At 43.9% G+C, this 23,971-nt stretch overlaps 1 protein-coding gene across 1 annotated transcript in view; it reads left to right on the forward strand.

Moving 5' to 3' along the window:
• The window catches only part of LOC115472463 (P-selectin-like), a 236,269-nt gene extending 218,178 nt beyond the window's left edge, over positions 1–18,091 (forward strand). Inside the window, exons 28-31 of the mRNA XM_030206753.1 lie at positions 8,082–8,204; positions 9,818–9,848; positions 11,970–12,025; positions 17,825–18,091. Coding sequence (XP_030062613.1) covers positions 8,082–8,204; positions 9,818–9,848; positions 11,970–12,024 — 209 coding nt within the window. The 3' untranslated portion in view covers position 12,025; positions 17,825–18,091. The remainder of the gene's footprint in view (positions 1–8,081; positions 8,205–9,817; positions 9,849–11,969; positions 12,026–17,824) is intronic.
• The last annotated feature ends 5,880 nt before the right edge of the window (positions 18,092–23,971 follow it).

Here is a 23,971-nt window from a genome sequence, read left to right on the forward strand (position 1 = left end):
TACTCAAGCCTTGATCCAGGGCAGAGCTGTTATAGGGGTGCAATGTCAGTAGTACTTACGCATCGGATGAAGCCGGGGTCCTCATGCTATATCCACCTGTACTGATGCCCGAGTGCCTCAAGACCCCAGTTTATGTCAAATTGTCCGTAAATCACAAGTTGGTGGAGACAGGGTTCAGGTGACAGGGCTTCTTTGGTTTCACATACACACTTTTTACGGTATGTTCTGCAATGCTCTTCACATAGCCTGGGGAGGGGGGAGCTGAGGGGGTGGGTATGCAGTGAGCTAAGGTGGCCTTTCTGTGGAGCATGTGCACAGTTGCTGGGAAGTAGGGATGGGCAGTGGGTTAAAGCAAGTTTGCCTTTGGGTGGCTGAATGTACATTTGTGAGTTGCTGACAACATTCTCATCAGTATATAGGCATGGGGCTGGGGGGGGGGGGGGGGGGGGGGTTAGAGGGTCCAGATATATGCAGCTTCTCATTTCAGCATTTTGTTAGTGGAGGGGGCCCAATAATGACTTATCATTCAATATTCTGGACATTCTGATTTTATCAATGTTTTGTTATTCTTTCTTATGAAAAATCAATAAAATTTATTGCAACAACAACAACAACAACAAAAAGAACTCACTGTATCTGACCCTACTTACGTATGGTGCTTGTGCATGAGTGGTGATGTGATACTGGGAGGGGGGGAGGGTTGCTTCACACTCACCTTTCCATGCTGCTCCTAATGGATCTCTGTGCCCTCATGGAGAGATTATGGGATGGCAGGTGGTTTTGGTACATAAATATCTCTCTCCTGTACATGAAGCACAGAAAGACCTGGAGCTCAGACTTCTGCTTAAGAAATTTGGCTCCCTGTGCATAGATATTGCTGTCCACAATGAGGAACATTCTTCCATGTGCAGAGGTATATATATGTACGTTTTACACGTGGAGGGAATATCCAGCCATTTCACCGGATGTTTTCGATGCAGAGGCCACTACTACTGTTACACGTTTTGCTATTATTCGTGCAATTAAATTTTTAATAATTGCCCACCCCTAACTTCTTTTAGTAGGGGTGGGCAATGATTAAAATTTTTATTTAATCGCAATTAATTGAGCTTAATCATGGCATGCATCCAACCTTCATCCAGATTCTCTCATGCCCCCAGCCTCTCATGCCCTCCTCCCCAGCCTTCACCCAGTTTCTCTCATGCCCCCTATACCCATCTTCTTTGCCAGTTTCTCTCATGCCACCCTTCTCAGCCTTCATCCAGATTCTCCCCTCCTCCCATTTTAACCTCTACAGCAGAGCTCCTGTGCTCCTTCTGTGGCATTCCTTTAACGCTGACCAACTCCCCACTTTTACCTCTACAGCAGGGCTCATTTTCACCTTCCTTGGCACTCATTGCCTCCCCCTGCATTTTCTACCATGTGGTGCTTACCCAGCGATAATCAGCAGTGGAAATGGACCAGTGCATGTCCAAAACACATGCCTACACCAGCGCAGGCCACTTCCCCTGTTGCTTCCCTTCTCCCACAGTCCAGCATCTTTCATTCCCTCCACTACCCTGAATCTCGCATCATTTCCTCCGCACTGTCCTCCCTCCTTGCCCAGTCCAATCATCTCTCACTGCCTGCTGTGAGCCCCCCCCCCCCCCCAACCCTCCAGACCTGCCTAAGATTGCTAGCAAACTGTGTCAAGGAAAGCCAGTCAGCATCTAGAGCCAGTGGTGGCAACACTTCTTGTCTGCCAGATCCCGCATGCTGAAAACAAGAAGTTGCATCAGAAGAGTGAGATCTGGAAGAAGAAAGGCCCTGCAGGTTGGCTAAAGACTGCCTGACTGGAAAGCTGCCACCGTTGACTCCAGATACTATGCTGCTGGAAAGCTCTGGCATTTGAAAGCCCTGAAGTGTAGTCTGCTGAAGCCCAAGGGTTGAAACGACAGCAGGGGAACATATTTGAAATTTCCCCATTCCCTTCTTGCCCATAATAACGTTGGACAAGATCACTACAGACAGAAAATAAATGCCAAGGACTGAACAGCTGCTGCGAGTGCATCATAGCTCAGTACCATCTTGGATCCACCATCCTTATTTACTCAAATAGTTTTTATGGAGGAACAGACTAGATTGAGAGGTTCTGTGGACTACTTTTGGTCCTGCTGTGGTTTGCCTTCCCTTTCTTTTTATTATATATGCATGCTTTATGTTTACTGGGCTAGTACCCTTTACCACATATACTGATACCCTTGTTATTCTATGCATAGTTTACATGCATTGGTCTAGTATTGGATCATACACATGATCCAGACATGAACACCTGTCTGCATGCTGATAGTGGCATAGCCACAGGGGAGGCCCGAGGGAGCCTGCCTTCCCTCACTGTGGACTCAGGCCCTCCCAAAATTGTGGCAACATTGCTATGGCTGGGGGGGGGATCCCCAAGTCCCATCAGCAGAAGAGGTCCTCCTTTGGTGGCCATAAATTCCTCAATGATCATAGTCAGTGGCACTTTCCATGGGCTGCTGCCACACTGGCCCTACTCCCCCATACATGCTCAGTGTTTGTGCATGTGAAAAACTGAGCATGCATGGGGGGGGGGGGAGGTGTGCTGGAGAACCCAGGAAAGTTCTGCCATCTGCCACTTTCTGGCTGCTGGAGAAGGACCTCTTCTGACAACATTATCCTGAGATGAGCAGATACAAGTAGAAACATAGCACAGATAAGGGGTTCTCCTCAGGATTTGAAGGACGGCACTACCATACACATACACACACACATATACTACTTACTGATTTATATCTCTTCTTGGCCTTTTGACTAAGAGCAAAGTATAGACAATCACCTTATGATTGTCTCTTATTATGTACCCCCATATACTCTCGTATCCATGTTTATTTCAAAAGCTGTTAAACTATGTTCATGTTGTGGTAAAAAATAAAGGAAAAGTAATAATTACTCTAAACTGGTAACTGTAATCAGTAACTAATTACTTTCTCAGATGGGTAATTTAATTATCATAACTAATTATGGTACTTTAAGTTGAGAAGTAAAAGTAGCTGTAATTAATTTCTTTCAATAAGTAATTGGCACAACACTGATAGTAAGTATGTTTAGCAGAAGTAAGGGCCAATTTGTACTGCTTAATCTCCGATTTCCATTGACTCTTTAACTTTTGATCATGAGTACGTCTCCAAATATGTTGTAATTGCCGACATGATCTTTTTAAAGTCATTAAATCTTTATCTAACTTATTTTTGGACTCCAAAGGGGCTAATGAATTTGTTGTTGATGATAAGTTATACCATTGATTCAGTGATGTTAAAGCTTCAGAACAACTGCAATCTAAACGTAGAATAAGAGTGTTCCAAAAAGTATCAGGGTCATTTAAAAAAAAAAAAAAATCTTATAGGAGGTTTTGGTTGAAGGTTGATCTTTGAAAGAGAAAATGTAAATTAATGATCAGACCAAGGGACTTGTTTCCAAGAAACAACATTAATATTTAATTGAGAAAAAGAACCAGAATAAAAAGCTAAAAAAAGCAAGGGTATGGCCCTTATGAAGAGTTGAGGATGAGGAGCATATATATAAAACACAGTATCTAGTATTATCCTAAAATCTGATACATCAGTATTATGACTATCCTCTAAATGAAGGATCAAAATATATGGATTGCTGAGATAAAAGTTTTATAAATGCCTCTTGTACCTGGTTGAAGTCACCTGGTGGCTGGTACACCAGAACAAAACCAGCTGAGCCTTGAAAAGATGAGTCCACTAACTTAAATTAGATCATTTCTAATAAAGGGATTAAAAGATTACCCATGGGAGTAACATTGAAAAAAATCTTTATAAATTAGATCTAAGCCCCCCCTTCCCATTCTTGAATTATATAAAATTTTATAACCAGGGGACGTATCTCCATTGTAATAAAATATTCTTATCTTGAAGCCATGTCTCAGTAATAAAAGAGAACCCTAACTGTGAGTCACCTATCAGGTCCTTTATGACCATGTGCTTATTGCAAACTGATCTAACATTAAAATAAGAAAAAGGGACAAGAAGATAAGAAATGTTATCTACCTGAGACACTATAGGGATGTAAGAAAGCGTTCTAGTACCAATCTTATACTTACTTTGTTTTTTTGATTTATAGAAGGAAGAGTTTCCTACAATAACTTCTATCAGTCAAGGGTTAAGAATAGTAAACTGAAAATTCTTATCTATAAAATTATAATGTAACAACTCTATAAATGGTTTGAGCCAGACTAAAAATGCCTCCCCACCCCAGTAAATAAAATACAAATAAAACTAACCAATGCATGTTGACCAGAACAAAATAAATGGAATCAATTGGCACTAAGGAAATTAACCAAACCAAATTATTCTCAGGGTTACCCCCAAAGTTGCCCATGAAGGGGCATTACATGCCCCCTAGTCATGCCCATTCGAATGTGCACCTAAGTACTGCACAGAAAGCAGGCTGGTACTAATGATGTAATGAAAAGAGGCGGGGCAACTTCTATGCCACCGAAATTCCCAGCACGTTAATACTAGTGTAAGTTCACAGTAACACACCCAACTTTAGGCGTGACCACTTACGCTGTGTCTAAGGCTGGTGTAAATGGTGGCACCTAAATGCAGCAGTTGCGCATGTAAAACAAGTATTCTATAAAGTGCATGCAAAGTTACTCAGAATGCCCCTGACATATTCATTCCCCTCCCATCTTAATGCTCCCTTAGCAGTTACATGTGAGAGAAGTTAGGCGCTCGGTTTACAGAATAGGGGGTTAAATCAGTTTTGGTATAACTGCTAAGTAGTGGCAGTTGGTGCTTGTTAACACCAATTATTGGTGCTTATCTCCAATTAAGTGCCAATTTATTGCCAATTAGTTAATTATGTTATACGCATAACTGACCTTATTCTATTGTAACTAACTTTAGGTACCATTTATAGAATCTGGGGGATTGTGTTGGGTAAAATAATAATAATTAGCTGTCCCCGCTGGTATTGCTCAGTGATAGGTTAGTACTTTGCATCTGACAAAAGCTATTCTGTGGTGTGTGAGTGGGGATGTACTGCTGAGAGGTGTGTGTGGAGGTGTGCTACTCTGGGGTATATGGTACTGAGGGGTGAGTGTGAGTGGGTGTGTGCTATTCTGGGGTGTGTGATTGGAGTTGTTTTGCTGAGGGGTGTTTGAGAATGGGTGAATGTGAGTGGGGTGTTTTGCTGAGTGCTGTATTAGAATGGGTATGAGAATGGCTGAGTGTGACTGGGGTGTTTTGCTGAGGGGAGTGTGAGAAAGGGTGACACTGACATTGAGTTTAATACTCCCGTAAATGATAAAATGTGGAGACTGGATCCCTACCTAGCACTAACTTTCCTTTGCCGATCAATTTGTTTAGGTTGATTTTCTTGATTAGTTGTTCCTTTCAATCTAGCAAGTGCCTGCCGTTTGGCTTTCACCGTTTTCCTGTCAAAATGCAATCTTCTTTTCAAGGGCATATTGAAATTCAGTTTCCCGCCCTTTTCGAGGAGCATTTCCCTAGCAGGGTAGTGAATTCATGCACAGACACACACTTCCCAGACTGACCCCAATACTTTCTCCCTACCCTGTTCCCACCAGTCTCTGAACCTCCCTTGTATTGAAATTGTTAGGGAAGAGTGTATTAGAGAATGAGAGAGGGACAACTGCACAGCTGCTGTCCTTGGTTTTCCTCACCATTCTCTGAGCCCTTCCCTGTCTTGTCCCAAGCAGTTTGTCGCTTAGCAACAGCAAGAAAGAACTTTCCAACCCACAGACTATTCATTTAATGAGTGCTCCTGAGAACCAAATCGCTTCAAACTATAACCTGCATGCCGGGTTTGATGGTCGTAGCTCTTCAGGGGGCAGAGGAGTTTGGACACAGACAAACAAACACATACAGTATGCCTGCTTTATATATATACAGTGCTTTTTTTGTGCTGGTATGCGCCGGTACGGCGTACCGGCACCTTTTTTGTAGGTCCGACATTGTGCTGGAGCTAGCTCTCCTCCCTCCCTCCCCCGATCTAGCCTACAGGGTCCCTCCGCGTACTCCGTGCCGCCAGTCAACCATTCTGCCACCCGACCTGGCTGGCACCTGACCCAGCATTTAAAAAAAATCTACGAAGCGGCAGCGCGGTGCCTCGTGTCTGAGAGTAAAAGAAGAAAAATTGCTTCATCGGCCGGCCTTCCCTCACTGTGTCCTGCCCTCTGATGTAACTTCCGGAAGGGCAGGACACAGTGAGGGAAGGCCAGCTGACGAAGCGATTTTCCTTCTTTTACTCTCAGACGCGAGGCACCGTGCAGCCGCTTCGTAGATTTTTTAAAATGCTTGGTCAGGTGCCGGCTGGGTTGGGTGGCAGAAGAGGGTCGTCTTTCGGCATGGAGCTGGTAGGCAGGTAGGGACTGGGTCGGGAAGGGGGGGGCTCAGATGGGATGGGGGCTCAGATTGATATGGGTGGCTGGAGGGAGGGGGAGCAGGGGAACGAGGAGAGTCGCTGGACATGGGTGGAGGGCAGGGGGACAGGGGGGGGTTGCTGGACATAGGTGGATGGCAGGGGAGGGCAGGGGGGACAGGAGGGTTGTTGGACATGGGTGGATGGTGGGGAGGGGGTTTCTTGACATAGATGGATAGCAGGGGAGGGCAGAGGGGACAAGAGGGTCACTGGACATGGGTGGATGGAGGAGAGGGGGGTTGCTGGACATGGGTGGATGGAGGGGAGGGCAGAGGAGGGTTGCTGGATATGGGTGGATGGAGGAGAGGGCAGGGGGCAGAGGAGGGTTGCTGGACATGGGTGGATGGAGGGGAGGGCAGAGGAGTGTTGCTGGACATGGGTGGATGGAGGAGAGAGAAGAAATGGTGGACATGGGTGGATGGAGGGGAGGGCAGGGGAGAGAGGAGGGTTGCTGGACATGGGTGGATGGAAGGGAGGGCAGGGGAGAGGAGGGCTGCTAGACATGGGTGGATGGAGGAGAGAGAAGAAATGCTGGACATGGATGGAGGCGAGGGAAGAGTGAGGAAGGAGATGAGGTGAGGGAAAAGGAAGAGAGGAGAAAAACTGCACATGGATGTAGAAAATAGGCAGAAGCTGGATCCACTGGACAGTCAAGTCTGCGGAGGACCCAGCTTTTACTTACGGATGTAGGGCAAGAAATGAAGAAGAAAGGCGGAAAGTAAAGAAATAAATGGAAAGGAAGCCCTGGAAACGGAGTTAAGAGGAAGATAGCAGCATAATCGGATACTGAGCCAGCATGATCAGAAAAACAGTCACCAGACAACAAAGGTAGAAAAAATCCTTTTATTTTCATTTTAGTGTCTGGAATCTGGCCAATTTGAGAATTTACATCTGTTGTCTTATTTTGCACTGGGTATACTGGAGCTGTAACAGCTTACAGAAATTATTTATAATGAAAAAAAAATCACATTATTTTTTCTCCTATACTAGTATAATATTTTCAATGATGTCTGTTTATATGCGCTATGGCTGGTATAAGGGGTGTGGCTATAATAGGGGCAGAGTCATATGTGGTGACTCCGCCCACAATGAGTACCGGCACCTTTTTTTCTACAGAAAAGCTCTCTCTCTCTCTCTCTCTCTCTCTCTCTCTCTCTATATATATATATAGAAAGAGAGAGAGAGAGCGTGTGCTAATAATAAACAATTAAAATATTTAAAATGTTTTGCATATATACGATTATATCCAGTGTTATTAAATTGACTTGGGGAAAATCCACTGCTATTTATGGGATAAGCAGCATAAAATGTATTGAACTTTTTCGGGATCTTGCCAGGTATTTGTGACCTGGATTGGCCACTGTGGTAAACAGGATGGTCTGTCCTAGTGTGGGAATACTTATGTACTTATGTTTGATTTTTAAAAAAGTCCTGGGCATCTTTACAATTGACTATGTACACAAAGTTGTGATATCCACACTACTTTAATATGTCCTTGGAATGTTACCTCCCCCCCCCCCCCCACCACCACCACACACACTTATATTTAATAAGGGATTTTAAAGAATGCTATAGATGTCTCTTAATTTCTTATTTTGCATTTCTATCAGTTGTAGGTTCATCTTTCATCAAGCAAGCACTGCATTACACTGGAGGTGTGGCACTCGCACTGGTTGCAGCCATCATGAGCAGCACACTGATAGCTTTCATTGTAAGGCGCTTTAGACAGAAAGGTAAAACACTTTGTTCCAACCTGAGTCCACATAAGTAGAGGTCTAATTCTGGTGGGTGGGCTCAGTTAGTTGGAGCCTTTGTGGGTTTTTGGATGGGGTTGGTCTTTGCAGTGCAGTGCCTTGGTTAACATTAAAAAAAAAGTTTTAAATTTAATGTAGGTGGGTTTCTGGGTGGAGGTGAGCTCTGCAGTGCCCAGGACAATAAAATAAAAAGGTCTTATATATAATGCTTGTGTCCTTCAGGGTGGGGGTGGGGAGATGCCAGACCGTGGGGGGGGGGGGGGGGGATGGATGAGGGTAGGACAGGGCTGATGCTAGGCTACAGGGAGGGGTGGGGTAGGGTAGGGCTGATGCCTAGCTATGGGATGGATGCTGGGCTACTGGGATAGATGGGGGGGAGTAGGGAAGGAAACGAAGGGCAGATTCTGGGCTACGGAGATGGATGGGGGAGGGATAGGGAGGTGAAAGCTGATGCCGGGTTAAAGAACAATTTCTAATTTTTGGTCCATTATTCTGTAATTGATGAGGGTTGGTCTGTGTATGTCCTGCATGTGTCTGAGTAGGTGAGAGATTCTGCTGGCATGTGGTTTATGTGGGGGATCTATGAGTATGACTTGTCTGGCTTTTCCAATGGGATGTGTAGTGCTGTTGTGTATATTCACTGCTGCCTTTGTAAAGGTACTGTTATTGGAACTGGTGTTAAGGTTTGCAACATAGGATCTGAGAAGCCTCTTTGCAGGATTTAGTGTTATTTTACAAAGTACCTGGCAGTGAAGGGATTTTGTTGCTATTACTGAGGTGCTACCAGAATTTGAATACATTGCTATACGTCATTGCTGTAATTATATTGCAGGATCCTGTCATGTGCATTGAGATGTTTGCCATTATAGTAGATCTATGTGTGGTCAAATTTGAAATGGCATAATGTAATATATTTAAAATATCAGGTTTTCCATTAAGTATGTCTGTGGTTTATGTCGATGTTGGGCAGACTACTTAGAAATTCATCATCAAGTGCATTCTAAGGCATTATTTTGTAGTATCCCAAGAAACACTATTCATACCTATATGCACAGTGCCCACCCATATTAGCTCTGGGCCCACCCAAAATGTCAGGTCTGGCTACGCCACTGGCTCATGACCACGCTCCCTTTTGAGTTCCATGCTAATAGTTAGGTGCCGTGCTTTATAGAGTAGCATGCAGCCGGATGCATGCACAAATACTAATGAGTGCCAATTAACATCAATAATTTGTTGTTAGCATCTAATTATTGGTAGTTAAGGGCTCGTTGTGCAATGAAATTGCATGTGCATCTTGGGTGCGCAAATCTGGGCACCATATATAGAATCAGGGGAATAGCATATAACTGTCGTGTATATATGGGTTAACCATGGGGAGGATATGGGCACATTCCCCATTTACATCACAACTTAGGCAATATTATCATTCACGGACTAATGGCAATTAATCCTGCTATACTTTTTAAATGAAAACTCCAAATGTTGCATTTTGATTAGGCTTTTAATTTTCCACAATTCATGTTTTGCTTTTTAAATTTCTGCTTTCCTTTCCTGTTTCCATTTTTGGTACAATACACTATCTGAATGTGAAGAAGGAACCAAGAAGCTCCTGAATTCAGCAAGGTATAGTAAGGATGAGGATTCTTCAGGGAGTTCATCAACATTAAAAGTAAAAGATTTAGATTAGGCTTGTCTAACCTATTGCTCATGTTCCAGAACACTGCTCAACAAGTGCCTTCTCTTGGTCTGCAGAAATTTGGCAATTTTTTTTGAGGGGGGGGATGCAGATTCTAACTGCAGGATCCCAGCTTCTCCACCTTGACTCGTTCATCCGCAAGCTTGAGCCACTTGATGCCAAAAATTCGGGTTTCTCTCGCAGTTTCAAATCTCATTGTCTTACGGTTTCAAGTCTCATGAGATAAGGATCTTTATTACTGATCCCCCAAAACAAATAGGTATAGGAGATACGTTTTTAGTAAAATAACAAGAAAAGTCCAAAAAGAAGTCAATTAATGTTCCATAAACTCCTTATTTTCAGTCCTGAGACATAAGAGAGGGCAGTTCTAAAACTGTGCTTCTATAGTTAGGCACCTAGAGGGCACGATATAACTGAGTATCCGCTGATTTTCATCATGAAGATGGCTAAATTTGGAGGCCATATTTGGCCGCAACAATAGGTGTAATATCTTTGGCCGGTTCCAACTTAACCAGCCAGTGCTGAATATCAGCTTGGCTGGTTAAGTTGAAACTGGACAAAATTAAACTGGATATTCAATGCCTGTCACCGGAAATGGCCCAGCATTGAATATCTGGGCTCAGCACCAACTGCAGGAGGCAGCCCAGCTACCACCTGTGGTCTGAATATCGGCCCCTTAGAATCATTACAGCATAGTGCTTTCTTTTCCATTGCCCCCTCCTTATGGAATACTAGTAAAAAAGGCCCGTTTCGAAACGCAATGAAATGGGCGCTAGCAAGGGAAATTCCCACCCATCTTCCCTCCCTGCCGAGTTCCATACGCCCCCTCTCTCCCAACTCCCCTCTGTCCCTCGGTTTCTCCCTCCCTCCCGAGTTGCAGACCCCCTCCCTCCCAGTTCAAGGCCCCCTTCATGCCGCTCCCACCGAGTTGAACCCCCCCCCTTGGCGTTACTGCCTGCCCCCCCCCCCCCGTGGCACGACCCTCTGGATACCACCCTTTCGTTCGGAAAACTCCCCCGAAGCCTGTGCGTACCTGTGCTGACGGAGGCAAACTTCTCTTCTCGGCTGTGGGGCGTTCCTTGTTGAATGAGCATCTGTTGAAGTTTCTGTTTGTGTGCCTGATGTCAGACGCACGCACAGAGACTTGGACAGATACTCCTTCATAAAGGCATGCCCCACAGGCGAGAAGAGAAGTTCGTCTGCATCAGCAGAGGTAGGCGAAGGCTTCGGGGGAGGGTTTTCGGAGGAAAGAGTGATGTCCAGAGGGTCGCGGCAGGGGGGTCCAGGGGACAGTAATGCGGAGGGGGTGTGTTGCAATCAGAGGGAGGGGGGAGTGTGTAAGTCATTGGTAGGGGAGCGTGTTTCCCTACTCCTGCCTTTCCTTTGCATTCCTTTAGTTCACCGAAATTGTTCCGCCCTCGATGTCATCATGTTCGACGCAAGGGCGTGACACAGAGACATGGTCAGTGGAGAGGCTTCACCACCATGAAGTTACGAACCCTTCATGGAAGTGGGTTGAGCTTGGGGGCTTCATTAGAACGTTGGGGCTGCGAATTATGTCCGGATGGGGCATAGCTGAGGGCGGGTGTATGAGTGACAGTGAGAGTGAGTGGTGCTGACAGGCTACAACAGTACAGGGCTTCAGTGTTTCCCTGCCACACAGTGAGCTTCAGAATTGGCGGTGAGAATTATTCATATAGATGTTGCCTCTTTTTCTTCATCTAGAACTAACATAGAAATGTCAAGGTAGCCCTTAAAATGGACTTATTTTTGCAAACTTTTGATGGGTGAGGTTGCCTCTGAGGATGGGGTAGATAGTATGCTTGTAGATTTCTCTCAGGAGATGTTCTGCCCTTCTAATTACCCCTCTATTTTTCTTAATTTTTCATATCACTTAATGAAGTTCTGTTTCCTTTCTGTCTAAATTTAGTTTGTAAAACACCTTAACTCAATAATTGTCACAAAAGGCAGTATAGTAATCACCATCAATCATATATTATATTATATGCATTATGAAGTGATATGTCATCATATTCTTTGTCATCTAGGGATCCAGTTGCACCAGAACGTTACATAAATCGAGCTTATCAGGAAACATTGTAAGGTATGTTTGTAATAATAGCTGTTGTATTCATGGCTATAAAGTACAGGTCACTAAGACGGTGTATTTTAAGTTCAGATTTTTTTGTTGGTTGCAGCATTTATTTAGATTTGACAACATTTGGACAGTGATCCAGAGTTTACTAATTCCACATTTTCATTATTACAATGCTTTATTCTTGGGTTTCCCATTGTGTTGCTTTTGGGCATTGTAGGTTGCCCAAAGTTCAGCAGCTCATTTGTAAGTGGGCGCTAGTCCTTTGCTTATAAAATTGCTCTGCTTATCTGTTTTTAGGCGTACTAAGTTCAAGGTGTTGTCCCTTGTACATCATGCCTTGAATGACAGTACTCCTTTACTAGTTTGTTCTACTTTAAAATGTATTGCCTTTCTAGGTCACTGTGTTCAATGGATAAGTTCCATTTGATGATTCCTACCTTCTGACAAATTAGGTTAGATGAATATCGGACATCAATTTTTAATGTTGCAGAACCAATTCTGCGGAATACTTTAGTTTATGAACTTAGGGCTATATTTACTAAGCGGCACTATGGGCGCATTTAACGTTTTTAACGTGCATAAATGGGGTACGCTCATTAAACACTAACATGCCCATAGAAATCTATAGGCGGTTAGTGTTTAACACACATGAAATTTACAGGCACATTAAAAACGCTAACACACCTTAGTAAACATACCCCTTAGGCAGGTTATGCATTTTTGTGGCAATGCTACAAGCTGGTGCCTAGAGTTAGGTAAAAATAATAAATAGAGCCACACCCAGAATGCCTATCTCCTCAAAATACCATAAAATAAAATGAAGGAAAGTAAAAAAAAGTGGTAACTTAAATTATTCAAACAATGGAGATCTCTTATGGCATACACCATTACAGGTAAATACCTCCAAAGCTGAATTCAATCATTTGTATCTCCTTTGTATTTGTTGAATCAAAGTATTCATGCGTGCCTTAAATCTCCAAGTGAATTTTATGAAAAACATTTTACTGAATTACTCTCCGCTGGAATAAAATAAAATCTCATAAGAACAATAGTTTAATTAATCAAATTAAAAATCATTATTATAAAGCAGCACCATAAAAAACAACTTACACGTGTAAATTTGGGAAAAAAAACCCCTAATGACCGACCTCATTGGCTCACATTCAATAGTATTCAAGGTGCAGTCTCACCATGGTATAACACATGGAGGGGCATTTTCGAATGAAATACCGAGTTGCGATTTGGATGTCTTTACAAAACATCCAACTCCAGGGGCGGGGAAAACCGTATTTTCGAAAAAATATGGACGTCCATCTTTCGTTTCGAAAATACCATCAGAGACGTCCAAATCCTTAAATTTGGACATCCCTGGATTTGGACGTCCCTAGACATGGATGTTTCTGACTTTTGGTGATTTTCAAAACCAAAAACATCCATATCAAAAATATCCTAATGCAAACCATTTGGATGTGGGAGGAGCCAGCATTTGTAGTGCACTGGTCCCCCTGACATGCCAGGACACCAACCGGGCACCCTAGGGGGTACTGCAGTGGACTTCATAAAATGCTCCCAGGAACATAGCTCCGTAACATTGTGTCCTGAGCCCCCCAAACTCCCCACAAAACAAGCTGCATGTATAATAGCTGTTTACATCCTTAAATAAATAATTGCTGTCTACAAGCTTAGAAAAATACAAGTCCAGGTGAAAACATCCAAGTGCTTTTCAGGGACGTCTTTTTTGTCCGTCCAAAATGTGGATGGATGTTAATGTGAGAAGGCCATTCATGCCTTTGCTATACCCCTTATTTATTTGGCTTTTGGATGACAAGTAGCAGCGGTGGGATTTGAACTGGCCACCTCTGGATTGCAAGACCAGTGCTCTAACCACTAGGTCACTCCTCCACTCCCTTGAAATTTGGCCGTCCCTGTGGGGTAGGGGGGCAGTTCAGGACATCCACGCCTTCGCTATGCTTCCACTGACACACACATACCTCCCCCCCCCCCCCCCCCCCAGGGACCTGCATACTACTGCAATGGACCTGAGTATGTCATTTCAGGCTGGCAAAAAAGTTTTTAAAGTTGTTTTTTTCAGGGTGGGAGGGGGTTAGTGACCACTGGGGGAGTCAGGGGAGGTCATCCCCGATTCCCTCTGGTGGTCATCTGGTCAGTTTGGGCACCTTTTTGAGGCTTGGTAATAAGAAAAAATGGACCAAGTAAAGTCACCCAAGTGCTCCTCAGGGACGCCCTTCTTTTTTCCATTATCGCTCGAGGATACCCATCTGTTAGGCAAGCCCCAGTCCCATCTTCGCTGCGGCTCCGACACGCTCCCAGGAACTTTGGTCATCCCTGCGACGGGAAGCAGTTGGGGACGCACAAAATCGGCTTTTGATTATGCCAATTTGGGCGACCCTGAGAGAAGAACACCCATCTCCTGATTTGTGTGGAAAGATGGGCGCCCTTCTCTTTCGAAAATAAGCCTGAATGTATCAGAGAACATGATCTTGATGTGATATGCTTAAAGGACACAGTTCCACCAGAAAGTGGAAAGACTTGTGGAAGACTCAAGTCTCCTAATATGGTTCTCAGAAAGTATTAAATGTATATATGTCATGGCCTTTTTAATCAAAAGTAGGACAGAGATCCATAGCCGTAGAAATGAGTAAAAAAACACTGACAAAAACCCGCACATATTTGAGAAGAAACATAATACTTTTAAATGTGCCATACCAATACAGAACGGGATGCACCAAATATTAAAAAACATAACTGTGGGGCCATGACAGGGGGTATAAAACACTGTATTCACCAAAATTTATGAAGACGCTTGCAATAAATGTCAACGTAAGCCGAATGGAATGTCAAAAAACAAGTGCACTGTAGTGTTGGTTATTTAAATGGCTGTATATTAGATCAAAAACATACTGTCTTTCTATATTGAAGACAGTCTGTCAAAAAACTGTAGCTGTATTAAAGTGGGCTTACTTGAATACATACAAGATAAGCTTATGATATGTGTGGTTGAAATATAAAGAGATCTGTGTATATGTAGTGAGATGGGTATAAACTGAAACACAACAAAAAAACATAATCATAAAATGTCAAGTGCGGTACCAAAGTATAAGAAAAATATGAATAGATAAGAAAAGTGGTTACTAAAAATTGGATGCCGGAGTGTGAACTTGATGCAATATGTTTTAATGGCGCAGTTCCAACTGGGGGAAGAAAAACTCATGTATTGTAAAAGACGTTATAATGCTCTTAACAAACATACTCATATTGAATGTACGTTGTAGCCATTATGGAGTAAAAAAAAGACAAAATTCCATTGCCATTGAAAAAAGACAAGGACAGGAAACAACAAATGTTTGTAGGCAAACTATATATTTTTCAATGTGCGGTACACATACAAGACAGCATGAGCTCATGTCAAGGGGTATATCACACTGTACTCAACAAAGTATAAAGACGACACTTTCAACAATGGTCAGCATGAGCCAAATAAAATGTCAAAAACCTGACGTGCTATAGCATCGGTTATTTAAATGGCCGAATTGCACCAAAATACACACAAAATCTGCGCAATCATATCATAGTGTGCCACATGGTCAAGTATAAAATGTGTAGAAAAAGTTGTAAGCTCTAGCAATTTTACAAGGATTATAATACCTCATAATGGAGACAGTCTGTCAGAATGTTGTAAACTATATTGAAGTGGACATGCTAAATAAACTTATGAGAAATACATGTATATATATATATATATATATATATATATATATATATATATATATATATATATATATATATATATATATATATATATATATATATATATATATATATATATACATAGTTGAAGTATATATATAGTTGAAGTATGTAAAACAGGAATGTTAGTATTTATGGTGACATGAAATGCCTCAGAGAATCGTAATCTGTCATAGATCTAAAAATATATATATATAAAATCTCAAATAGAAGTCAAAATACAAAGAAAATGAGAAAAATGGTAAAAAGGAAATTACTATAAGTTGATTGGAGGAGCATTATACGAATATAAGTAAGCATACAACATGAGAACACTCTCGTTCTATATATATGGTGACAAATCCATATTATATAAATTAAAAGAACATATATTTGAAAACCAGTTATATCTATAAACTTGCTTGTAATCATGCCTTTGTGTAAAAAGGAAAATATAATGTGATGAGTAGGAGTAAACAATTATACATTTCATTGTGGAACATATACTCAAAAATTCTATATGAAGCTGGGGTATAAGTGATTGTAGATGCTGACTGATTGATACATCATATACATTCAAAGGAAAGGTCTAAAATCAATGTCAGCATTTAAGCCATGAGACTCAAGTGTTTGCAATTGAAAAATTAGTCTCTGCTCCTCAAGTATCAGCATATTATCTGTTGTATTTCTATGCCAGTTATTCTTGAAGATTTTGAAGACAAAAAAATTAAGATCGTGTATGGAGTGTCCAGCTGACTTCCAATGGGAGCCCAGGGGGTAGGGGTGGGGGGCGGATTCTTTGCCTCTTTTTAGACAACTTCGATGTTTGCTGATCTGAACATTAGGAACTACTTCTCACTGAATTTTCAGTGCATAAAAGTGTTCTAACGACTGCAAGGCACCAAAATGAGGCAGAAACAGCAGATCCACACAAAAACATACTTACGCGCCCATGTATAGAATAGCACATGCATGTTTCTGTGTGGATCTGCAAAGGGGGCATGGCCATGAGAGGGCATAGGCGGGCCAGGGGCGTTCCTTTAAAATCTGTGCACTGTTATAGAATTCGGAGGATGCACATCCAACTTGCGTACCAGGATTTATACCTGGTTTCAGTTGGTGTAACTCCTCGTTCCCACAGTTGAGTGCAAATCCCAGCGCTACATGCTATTCTATAAAGGGTGCTGATCCAGGAACTCTCATCGTAGAATACCAATCATTTATAGAATTTCCCCAAAGAGGTGCCTAACCACAGATGCTCAGGTATAGAAGTTCCCTTTATTTGATTAGTACCTCACCTCTGTATATCCCAATCAGCAGCACTTAACTCTATAACAGGTACTGCTATCCAAATAAGTGTTTTTGAATATTGAATACTTGTAGGGTTGATCATCTTCTGGAACATGTCAGCAAATTATCTGAATCTTCTAGTCCTTGACACTCTTGCTATTTACAGGACTCATGATTAAGCTTAAGGGGAGCTGCACTCGTTTAAAGGTTAAAAAAAAAAGCCTAGGGAGAATAGTTTCTTTTGAAATTTTGCTGAGTATGGGTTTACTCCCTTACCCTTAATTGTTCTGTCTGTCTACCTGTCTTATCTAGATTGTAAGCTCTTTGAGCAGGGACTGTCTTTTTTGTGTATGATGTACAGCGCTGCGTAGGCCTTGTAGCACTATAGAAATGATAAATAGTAGTAGTAGTAGTAGTAGTTTAGTGTTACGTTAGAAAGAAATGTGCTACCTACTGTTATGCTGGAACACTGAGAGAAGAGTGCTCAAACATCATGTTAGTTAGTTATTTTTTATTTATAGTATATCTCACACTGATCCCATTGACTTGTTCGCAGTGAGCCACTAACCCCATTTACTGACTCCCTCAGGATGTCGTTAGACTCCTGTATGATTAATGACTAGGCCCAGCCCTGCTTGTTTTGTGAGCAATCAGAACAGAATGTGGCATTGCCTGGATATTATGATCAAACATAACTTGTACTATTTCAAAATGCATAAATACTGTTTTATGTAAAACAGTGTTTTGTTGCTTTATCTATGTAAACAGGAAGAAAGTCAGCCATAAAGCTCAGCTGTATCTCATCATGGAGTGCTGGCCCACTGAGCTCTGCAATCCTAGAATCTCACTGTCCGCAGCTGTCACAGACATTGATGTTGCCTCTCTACAAGACACACAAAGAGGAGATATCCAGAGAAGTCTGAAAAAGCTCCCATCTAACTTTCTCTATCCAAGGAACACTTATAAGATGTGACCAGTGGCGTAGCCAGACAGCCAATTTTGGGTGAGCCTGAGCACAAAGTGGGTGGGCACAAAATTTTCTCTCTCCCCCCTCTCCCCAAAATTGGCAGTCTGGCTACCCACTGCCCCGAACCCCCCCCCCCCAAGCCACCACTGCAGGTTTCTCCGGCACCCCCTACCGGCACCCAATGGGCCTTCTTTCCCCTCCCTCCGTCGGGCAGCGCGCGCCAGCCTAACTGTACAACAAAGCTGCATGGCACCGGGTCCGTCAGCATGCTGCCGCTAGCTCCTACCTTGTCATCTTTCGGCAGAGGTGTTAGTTCTGCTGCTGAATCTGCAGCGGATCCACGCGGTGCCAGGGCTGTCTCTCTGTACGCTGCTGCGACTGCTTCCTCTGCCCTAGCCCTGCCTCACCTCCGATACTCTTTCTGAAGAGGTGGGGCTAGCGCAGAGGAAGCAGTTGTAGCAGCGTACAGAGAGACAGCCCTGGCACCGCGTGGATCCGCTGCAGATTTAGCAGCAGAACTAACACCTCTGCCGAAAGATGACAAGGTAGGAGCTAGCAGCAGCATGCTGACGGACCCGGTGCCGTGCAGCTTTGTTGTACAGTTAGGCTGGCGCGCGCTGCCCGACGGAGGGAGGGGAAAGAAGGCCCATTGGGTGCTCCGTTGCTGGGTGGGCCTGAGCCCAAATTGGGTGGGCCCAGGCCCGCCCAGGCCCACCCGTGGCTACGCCCCTGGATGTGACACAAACTTTCCCTACTGGCTTATTATTTTAGTTTGTAATATATTATTACTATTCTTCACCAGGAGAATTTGGGTATTTTTAGTGTTCACAAAGGTAAAAAAGTTATGGGTGTCCTCATCTCTTTACCATCCCTCCATCACTCTTCTCTGTCATTCTTCCTTCTCAATCTTTGCCTCCCTCCTCCTCCTATCCATCTGTGTAATAGTTTCTGCTTCTCAATAGTATGAGGTCTGTGCAATAAAAAGAAGAAGTGCTTTTAATCGCAGCATTTTGGTGGGATTTTATTTAACTGTGACTGTTGGGAGGAGTATCCAGTAGACTTTTTGAAGTACCAACAGTGGTGCTGCTGCACAAACCATCATCATTGTGTTTCTTTGCGACCCTTGACAAACACGGCCCGTGTCGGGTCTCTATAATAAAATTCACCTTTCTCCTGTTCCTGGAGGCCTGTTTGTGCTTTTTGATTTGGTTATGTATAATTTAATACATATTGATAATTAGGCAAAAGGACACGTGGAGGGGCATAATCGAACGGGGCGCCCAGGTTTTCCTGAGGACATCCTTGCAGGACGTCCCCGCGAAGGGGCGGGGAAAGCCGTATTATCGAAACAAGATGGGCGTCCATCTTTTGTTTCGATAATATGGTCGGGGATGCCCAAATCTCAACATTTAGGTTGACCTTAGAGATGGTCATCCTTAGAGATAGTCGTCCCCGATTTTCAGCGATAATGGAAACTGAGGATGCCCATCTAAGAAACGACCAAATCCAAGCCATTTGGTCATGGGAGGAGCCAGCATTCGTAATGCACTGGTCCCCCTGACATGCCAGGACACCAACTGGGCACCCTAGGGGGCACTGCAGTGGATTTCAGAGAACACTCCCAGGTGCATAGCTCCCTTACCTTGTGTGCTGAGCCCCCCCAAACCCCTCCAAACCCACTCCCCACAACTGTACACCACTACGATAGCCCTTACAGGTGAAGGGGGGCACTTACATGTGGGTACAGTGGGTTTCTGGTGGGTTTTGGAAGGCTAACATTTACCACCACAAATGTAACAGGTAGGGGGGGGGGAAGGGCCTGGGTCCGCTTGCCTGAAGTGCACTGCAGTACCCACTAAAACTGCTCCTGGGACCTGCAAACTGCTGTAATGGAGCTGGGTATGATATCTGAGGCTGGCATAGAGGCTGGAAAAAATATTTTAAAAATTATTTTTAGGGTGGGAGGAGGTTAGTGACCACTGGGGGAGTAAGAGGAGGTCATCCCCGATTCCCGCCGGTGGTCATCTGGTCAGTTAGGGCACATTTTTGTGGCTTGGTCGTAAAAAAAAGGAACAAGTAAAGTCGTCCAAGTGTTCGTCAGGGGCGCACTTCTTTTTTCCATTATCAACCAAGGACGCCCATGTGTTAAGCACGCCCCTGTCCCGCCTTCGCTATGCTTCCAACACGCCCCCGTGAACTTTGGTTGTCCCCGCAATGGAAAGTAGTTGAGGATGCCCTAAATCGGCTTTCGATTATGCCAATTTGGGCGACCCTGTGAGAAGGATGTCCATCTTGCGATTTGTGTCGAAAGATGGGTGTACTTCTCTTTTAAAAATAAGCCTGATAGTATTTTGTATTAAGCACTTTCATTGGATTATGGGTAAGTTATCATACCTATATGTAAGTATTCTTTTCATAGATTTAAGCTTTCAGTCTGTCCGATATTCAAAATTATTTAACTGGCCGTGAATGGCTCCTGGCCAGTTAAATAGTGTTTTAGCGCTTAGCTGCAGATATTCAGAGGGAGAAAACCGTTATCTCTGCTGAATATTAGCGGTTAGCTGCCAACCGGCTTTATTGCATGGCATAGAGGGGCATAATCAAATGTCGCCAGTGGAATAGATTGCCGGCGATCTATTTTGGTGGCAGCGCAACAGCTGGCCGGAACCGTATTATCAAAAAAGATGGCCGGCCATCTTTTTTTTCCAATAATACGGTTTAGCCCTGCCAAATGCCAGAGTTCGCTGGGTTTCAGATCGCGGGTTTTGTTTTTCAGCGATAATGGAAAAAAATGCTGGCCATCTCAAACCCGGCGAAATCCAAGGCATTTGGTCATGGGAGGAGCCAGCATTTATAGTGCACTGGTCCCCCTGACATGCCAGGACACCAACCGGGCACCCTAGGGGGCAATTCTAAAAATGTTACAAAAATACACAAATAGCTCCCAGGTGCATAGCTCCCAAACCCACTCCCCACAACTCTACACTATTACCATAGCCCTTATGGGTGAAGGGGGGCACCTACATGTGGGTACAGTGGATTTTGGGGGGGGGGGGGGTTGGAGAGCTCAACACTTAGCACCACAAGTGTAACAGGTAGGGAGGGGGATGGACCTGGGTCTGCCTGCCTGAATTGCACTGCACCCATTAAAAACTGCTCCAAGGACATGCATACTGCTGTCAGGGAGCTGGGTATGATATTTGAGGCTGGCATACAGGCTGGTAAAAAAGGTTTTTATTTTATTTTTTTAGTGTGGGAGGGGGTTGGTGACCATTGGGGGACTACAGGGAGGTCATCCCCCATTCCCTCCGGTGGTCATCTGATGAGTTGGGGCACCTTTTTGAGGCTTGGTTGTGAAAATAAAAGGACCAAGTAAACCCAACGAAATACTGCTTAACGCCGTTTTTTTTTTCCATTATCCGTGAAAGCCGGCCATCTGGTAGCCACACCCATGCCCACCCATGTCCCGCCTTCGCTACACCGCCGACACAACCCCTTGACCTTTCGCCGGCGCGGCGACAGGAAAGCGGCAATGGTGTCAAAAAAGCTGCTTTCGATTATACCGATTTGGCTGCTTTTGAGAGATCGCCGGCCATCTCCCGATTTATGTCAGAAGATCGCCAGCGATCACTTTCGAAAATAAGCCTGATAGCCAGTTAGGCATGGATATACAGAGCCAAATTGGCTATGCTTAGTGGTTAAAATATGCTTGCTATTTATGCGGCTATCTTTAACTGCTAAACACTTTACTGGTTAGCATGAATACTGGCTTAACCGGTTAAGTTGCCGCAGTCAAAATTGAAACCGGATATTCAATGCCAGTTGCTAGATACAGCCTGGCATTGAGTATCTGGTCTGACAGTCAGCATTGGGCAGTTACCGTGCAATCCACCAGGAGGAGTGTTTTTAATATTATACCATATTTAATTTATTAAGTCATAATTACAGAAGGAACATTATTTTATATGTATTCAATTGTATTATAACATTTCTTTATATATCAGTATGGCTGCTCTTTGTCGATTCATAAATTCATATGACTCTTAGGGTAATGTTTCCAAATGGGTTAGTTTTGCACAAACTATGACAGGAATGAACCTTATTCCTCCACATCCTTGAGAGACCCCTTGTGACTGTGTGGACTGCTCAATGGGTTTTGGCGTGAGCAGGATCTCTTCCTTCCTGTTCTACGTATTTCAGTTGTAAAGTAGAACATTTAAATATGTACAGGGTACCTAGCCTTGGCATAGTCCATCAGGTGGCTTTGCACTTCCAAAGGGTCTGTCAAAGCATTTATTTGTCTCCTTGTCATCTTGTTTCTTTGCTCAGCACATACATAATGTTCTCCTAGAGAGTAGGTTCTCTCTGGGGGGAAAAGGGGTATCCTTCAAGGCCCAGGTATTCCTTCTATAAATAAATACTCAGAGATAGGTATAGGGTGCACTAACTGACTTTCTAAGGATTCATGCAAAACAAAAGTCTCTCTGAGGTAGTTTCTGTTTCCTGAGGTTGCACAGGATGAAGTGAATACTGAAAAATCTTACATTGTACAACTCCTTCATTTGTGTCTGTGATCCTTTCAAATTATAGTCAGTCTCTTGGATTTGGCTTTTTGAAGTACGGTAAAATTATGTATAATCATACCTGATAATTTTCTTTCCATTAATCATAGCTGATCAATCCATAGACTGGTGGGTTGTGTCCATCTACCAGCAGGTGGAGATAGAGAGCAAACTTTTGCCTCCCTATATGTGGTCATGTGCTGCCGGAAACTCCTCAGTATGTCGATATCAAAGCTCCATCCGCAGGACTCAGCACTTAGAGAATTACACCCACGAAGGGACACTCTGCCCAGCTCACCACCGCCGAAATGGGGGAGGGGAATTAACCCAGCTCATCCCCACACAAGTGGGGGAGGGGAATCCGTCCAGCTCATCCCCGCGGAGCGGGGGAGGGACACCACACCCGCCGATGCGGGGGGATCTGGCTTATCCTGCAACCGCAACCGCGGGAGGAGCTGACTGACCCTAACACCGCCGAAGCGGGAGGGGTACAAAGCTGCCCTACAGCCGCACGAAGCGGGAGGGAGTGCCGGCAGAATTTATGTCTCAATCCAGCCCCGTAAAACGGGGGGGAGAGGAATGCAGCAGCTCACTGTAACACAAACTCGTCTCAACTCTTGAAGAATCCAAGTGAAAAAACTTGAACACGAAGTCTTTCTGAAGTAACTGAAGACTAAACTTGAACCTGAAATGCAACCAGAATAAAAACAGTACAGATATCTGGGAGGGGCTATGGATTGATCAGCTATGATTAATGGAAAGAAAATTATCAGGTATGATTATACATAATTTTACCTTCCATATCATCAAGCTGATCAATCCATAGACTGGTGGGATGTACCGAAGCAGTACTCACCCAGGGCGGGACATTGAAATCCCTGACCTCAACACTGAAGCTCCAAACCGGGCCTCCGCCCGTGCAGCCACCGTCAAACGGTAATGCTTGGAGAATGTATGAGCCGAAGCCCAAGTTGCCGCCTTGCATATCTCTTCCAAGGAGACGGATCCGGCCTCTGCCATCGAGGCCGCCTGAGCTCTCGTGGAGTGAGCCTTCAGCTGGATAGGCGGCACCTTCCTTGCGGCCACATAAGCCGCTGCAATGGCTTCCTTGACCCATCTTGCCACTGTAGGCTTAGCAGCCTGCAGACCCTTACGAGGACCTGCAAACAGGACAAACAGATGATCCGATTTCCGGAAATCATTGGTCACTTCCAAGTATCTGATGATGACTCGCCTCACATCCAGATATTTAAGAGCAGAGTACTCCTCTGGGTAGTCCTCCCTACGAAAGGAAGGGAGACAGAGCTGCTGATTCACATGGAAGCGAGAAACAATCTTGGGCAGAAAGGAAGGCACTGTGCGAATAGTCACTCCTGCCTCAGTGAA

Source organism: Microcaecilia unicolor, chromosome 6, assembly GCF_901765095.1.
Source record: "Microcaecilia unicolor chromosome 6, aMicUni1.1, whole genome shotgun sequence".
Classification (NCBI taxonomy): Eukaryota; Metazoa; Chordata; class Amphibia; order Gymnophiona; family Siphonopidae; genus Microcaecilia; species Microcaecilia unicolor.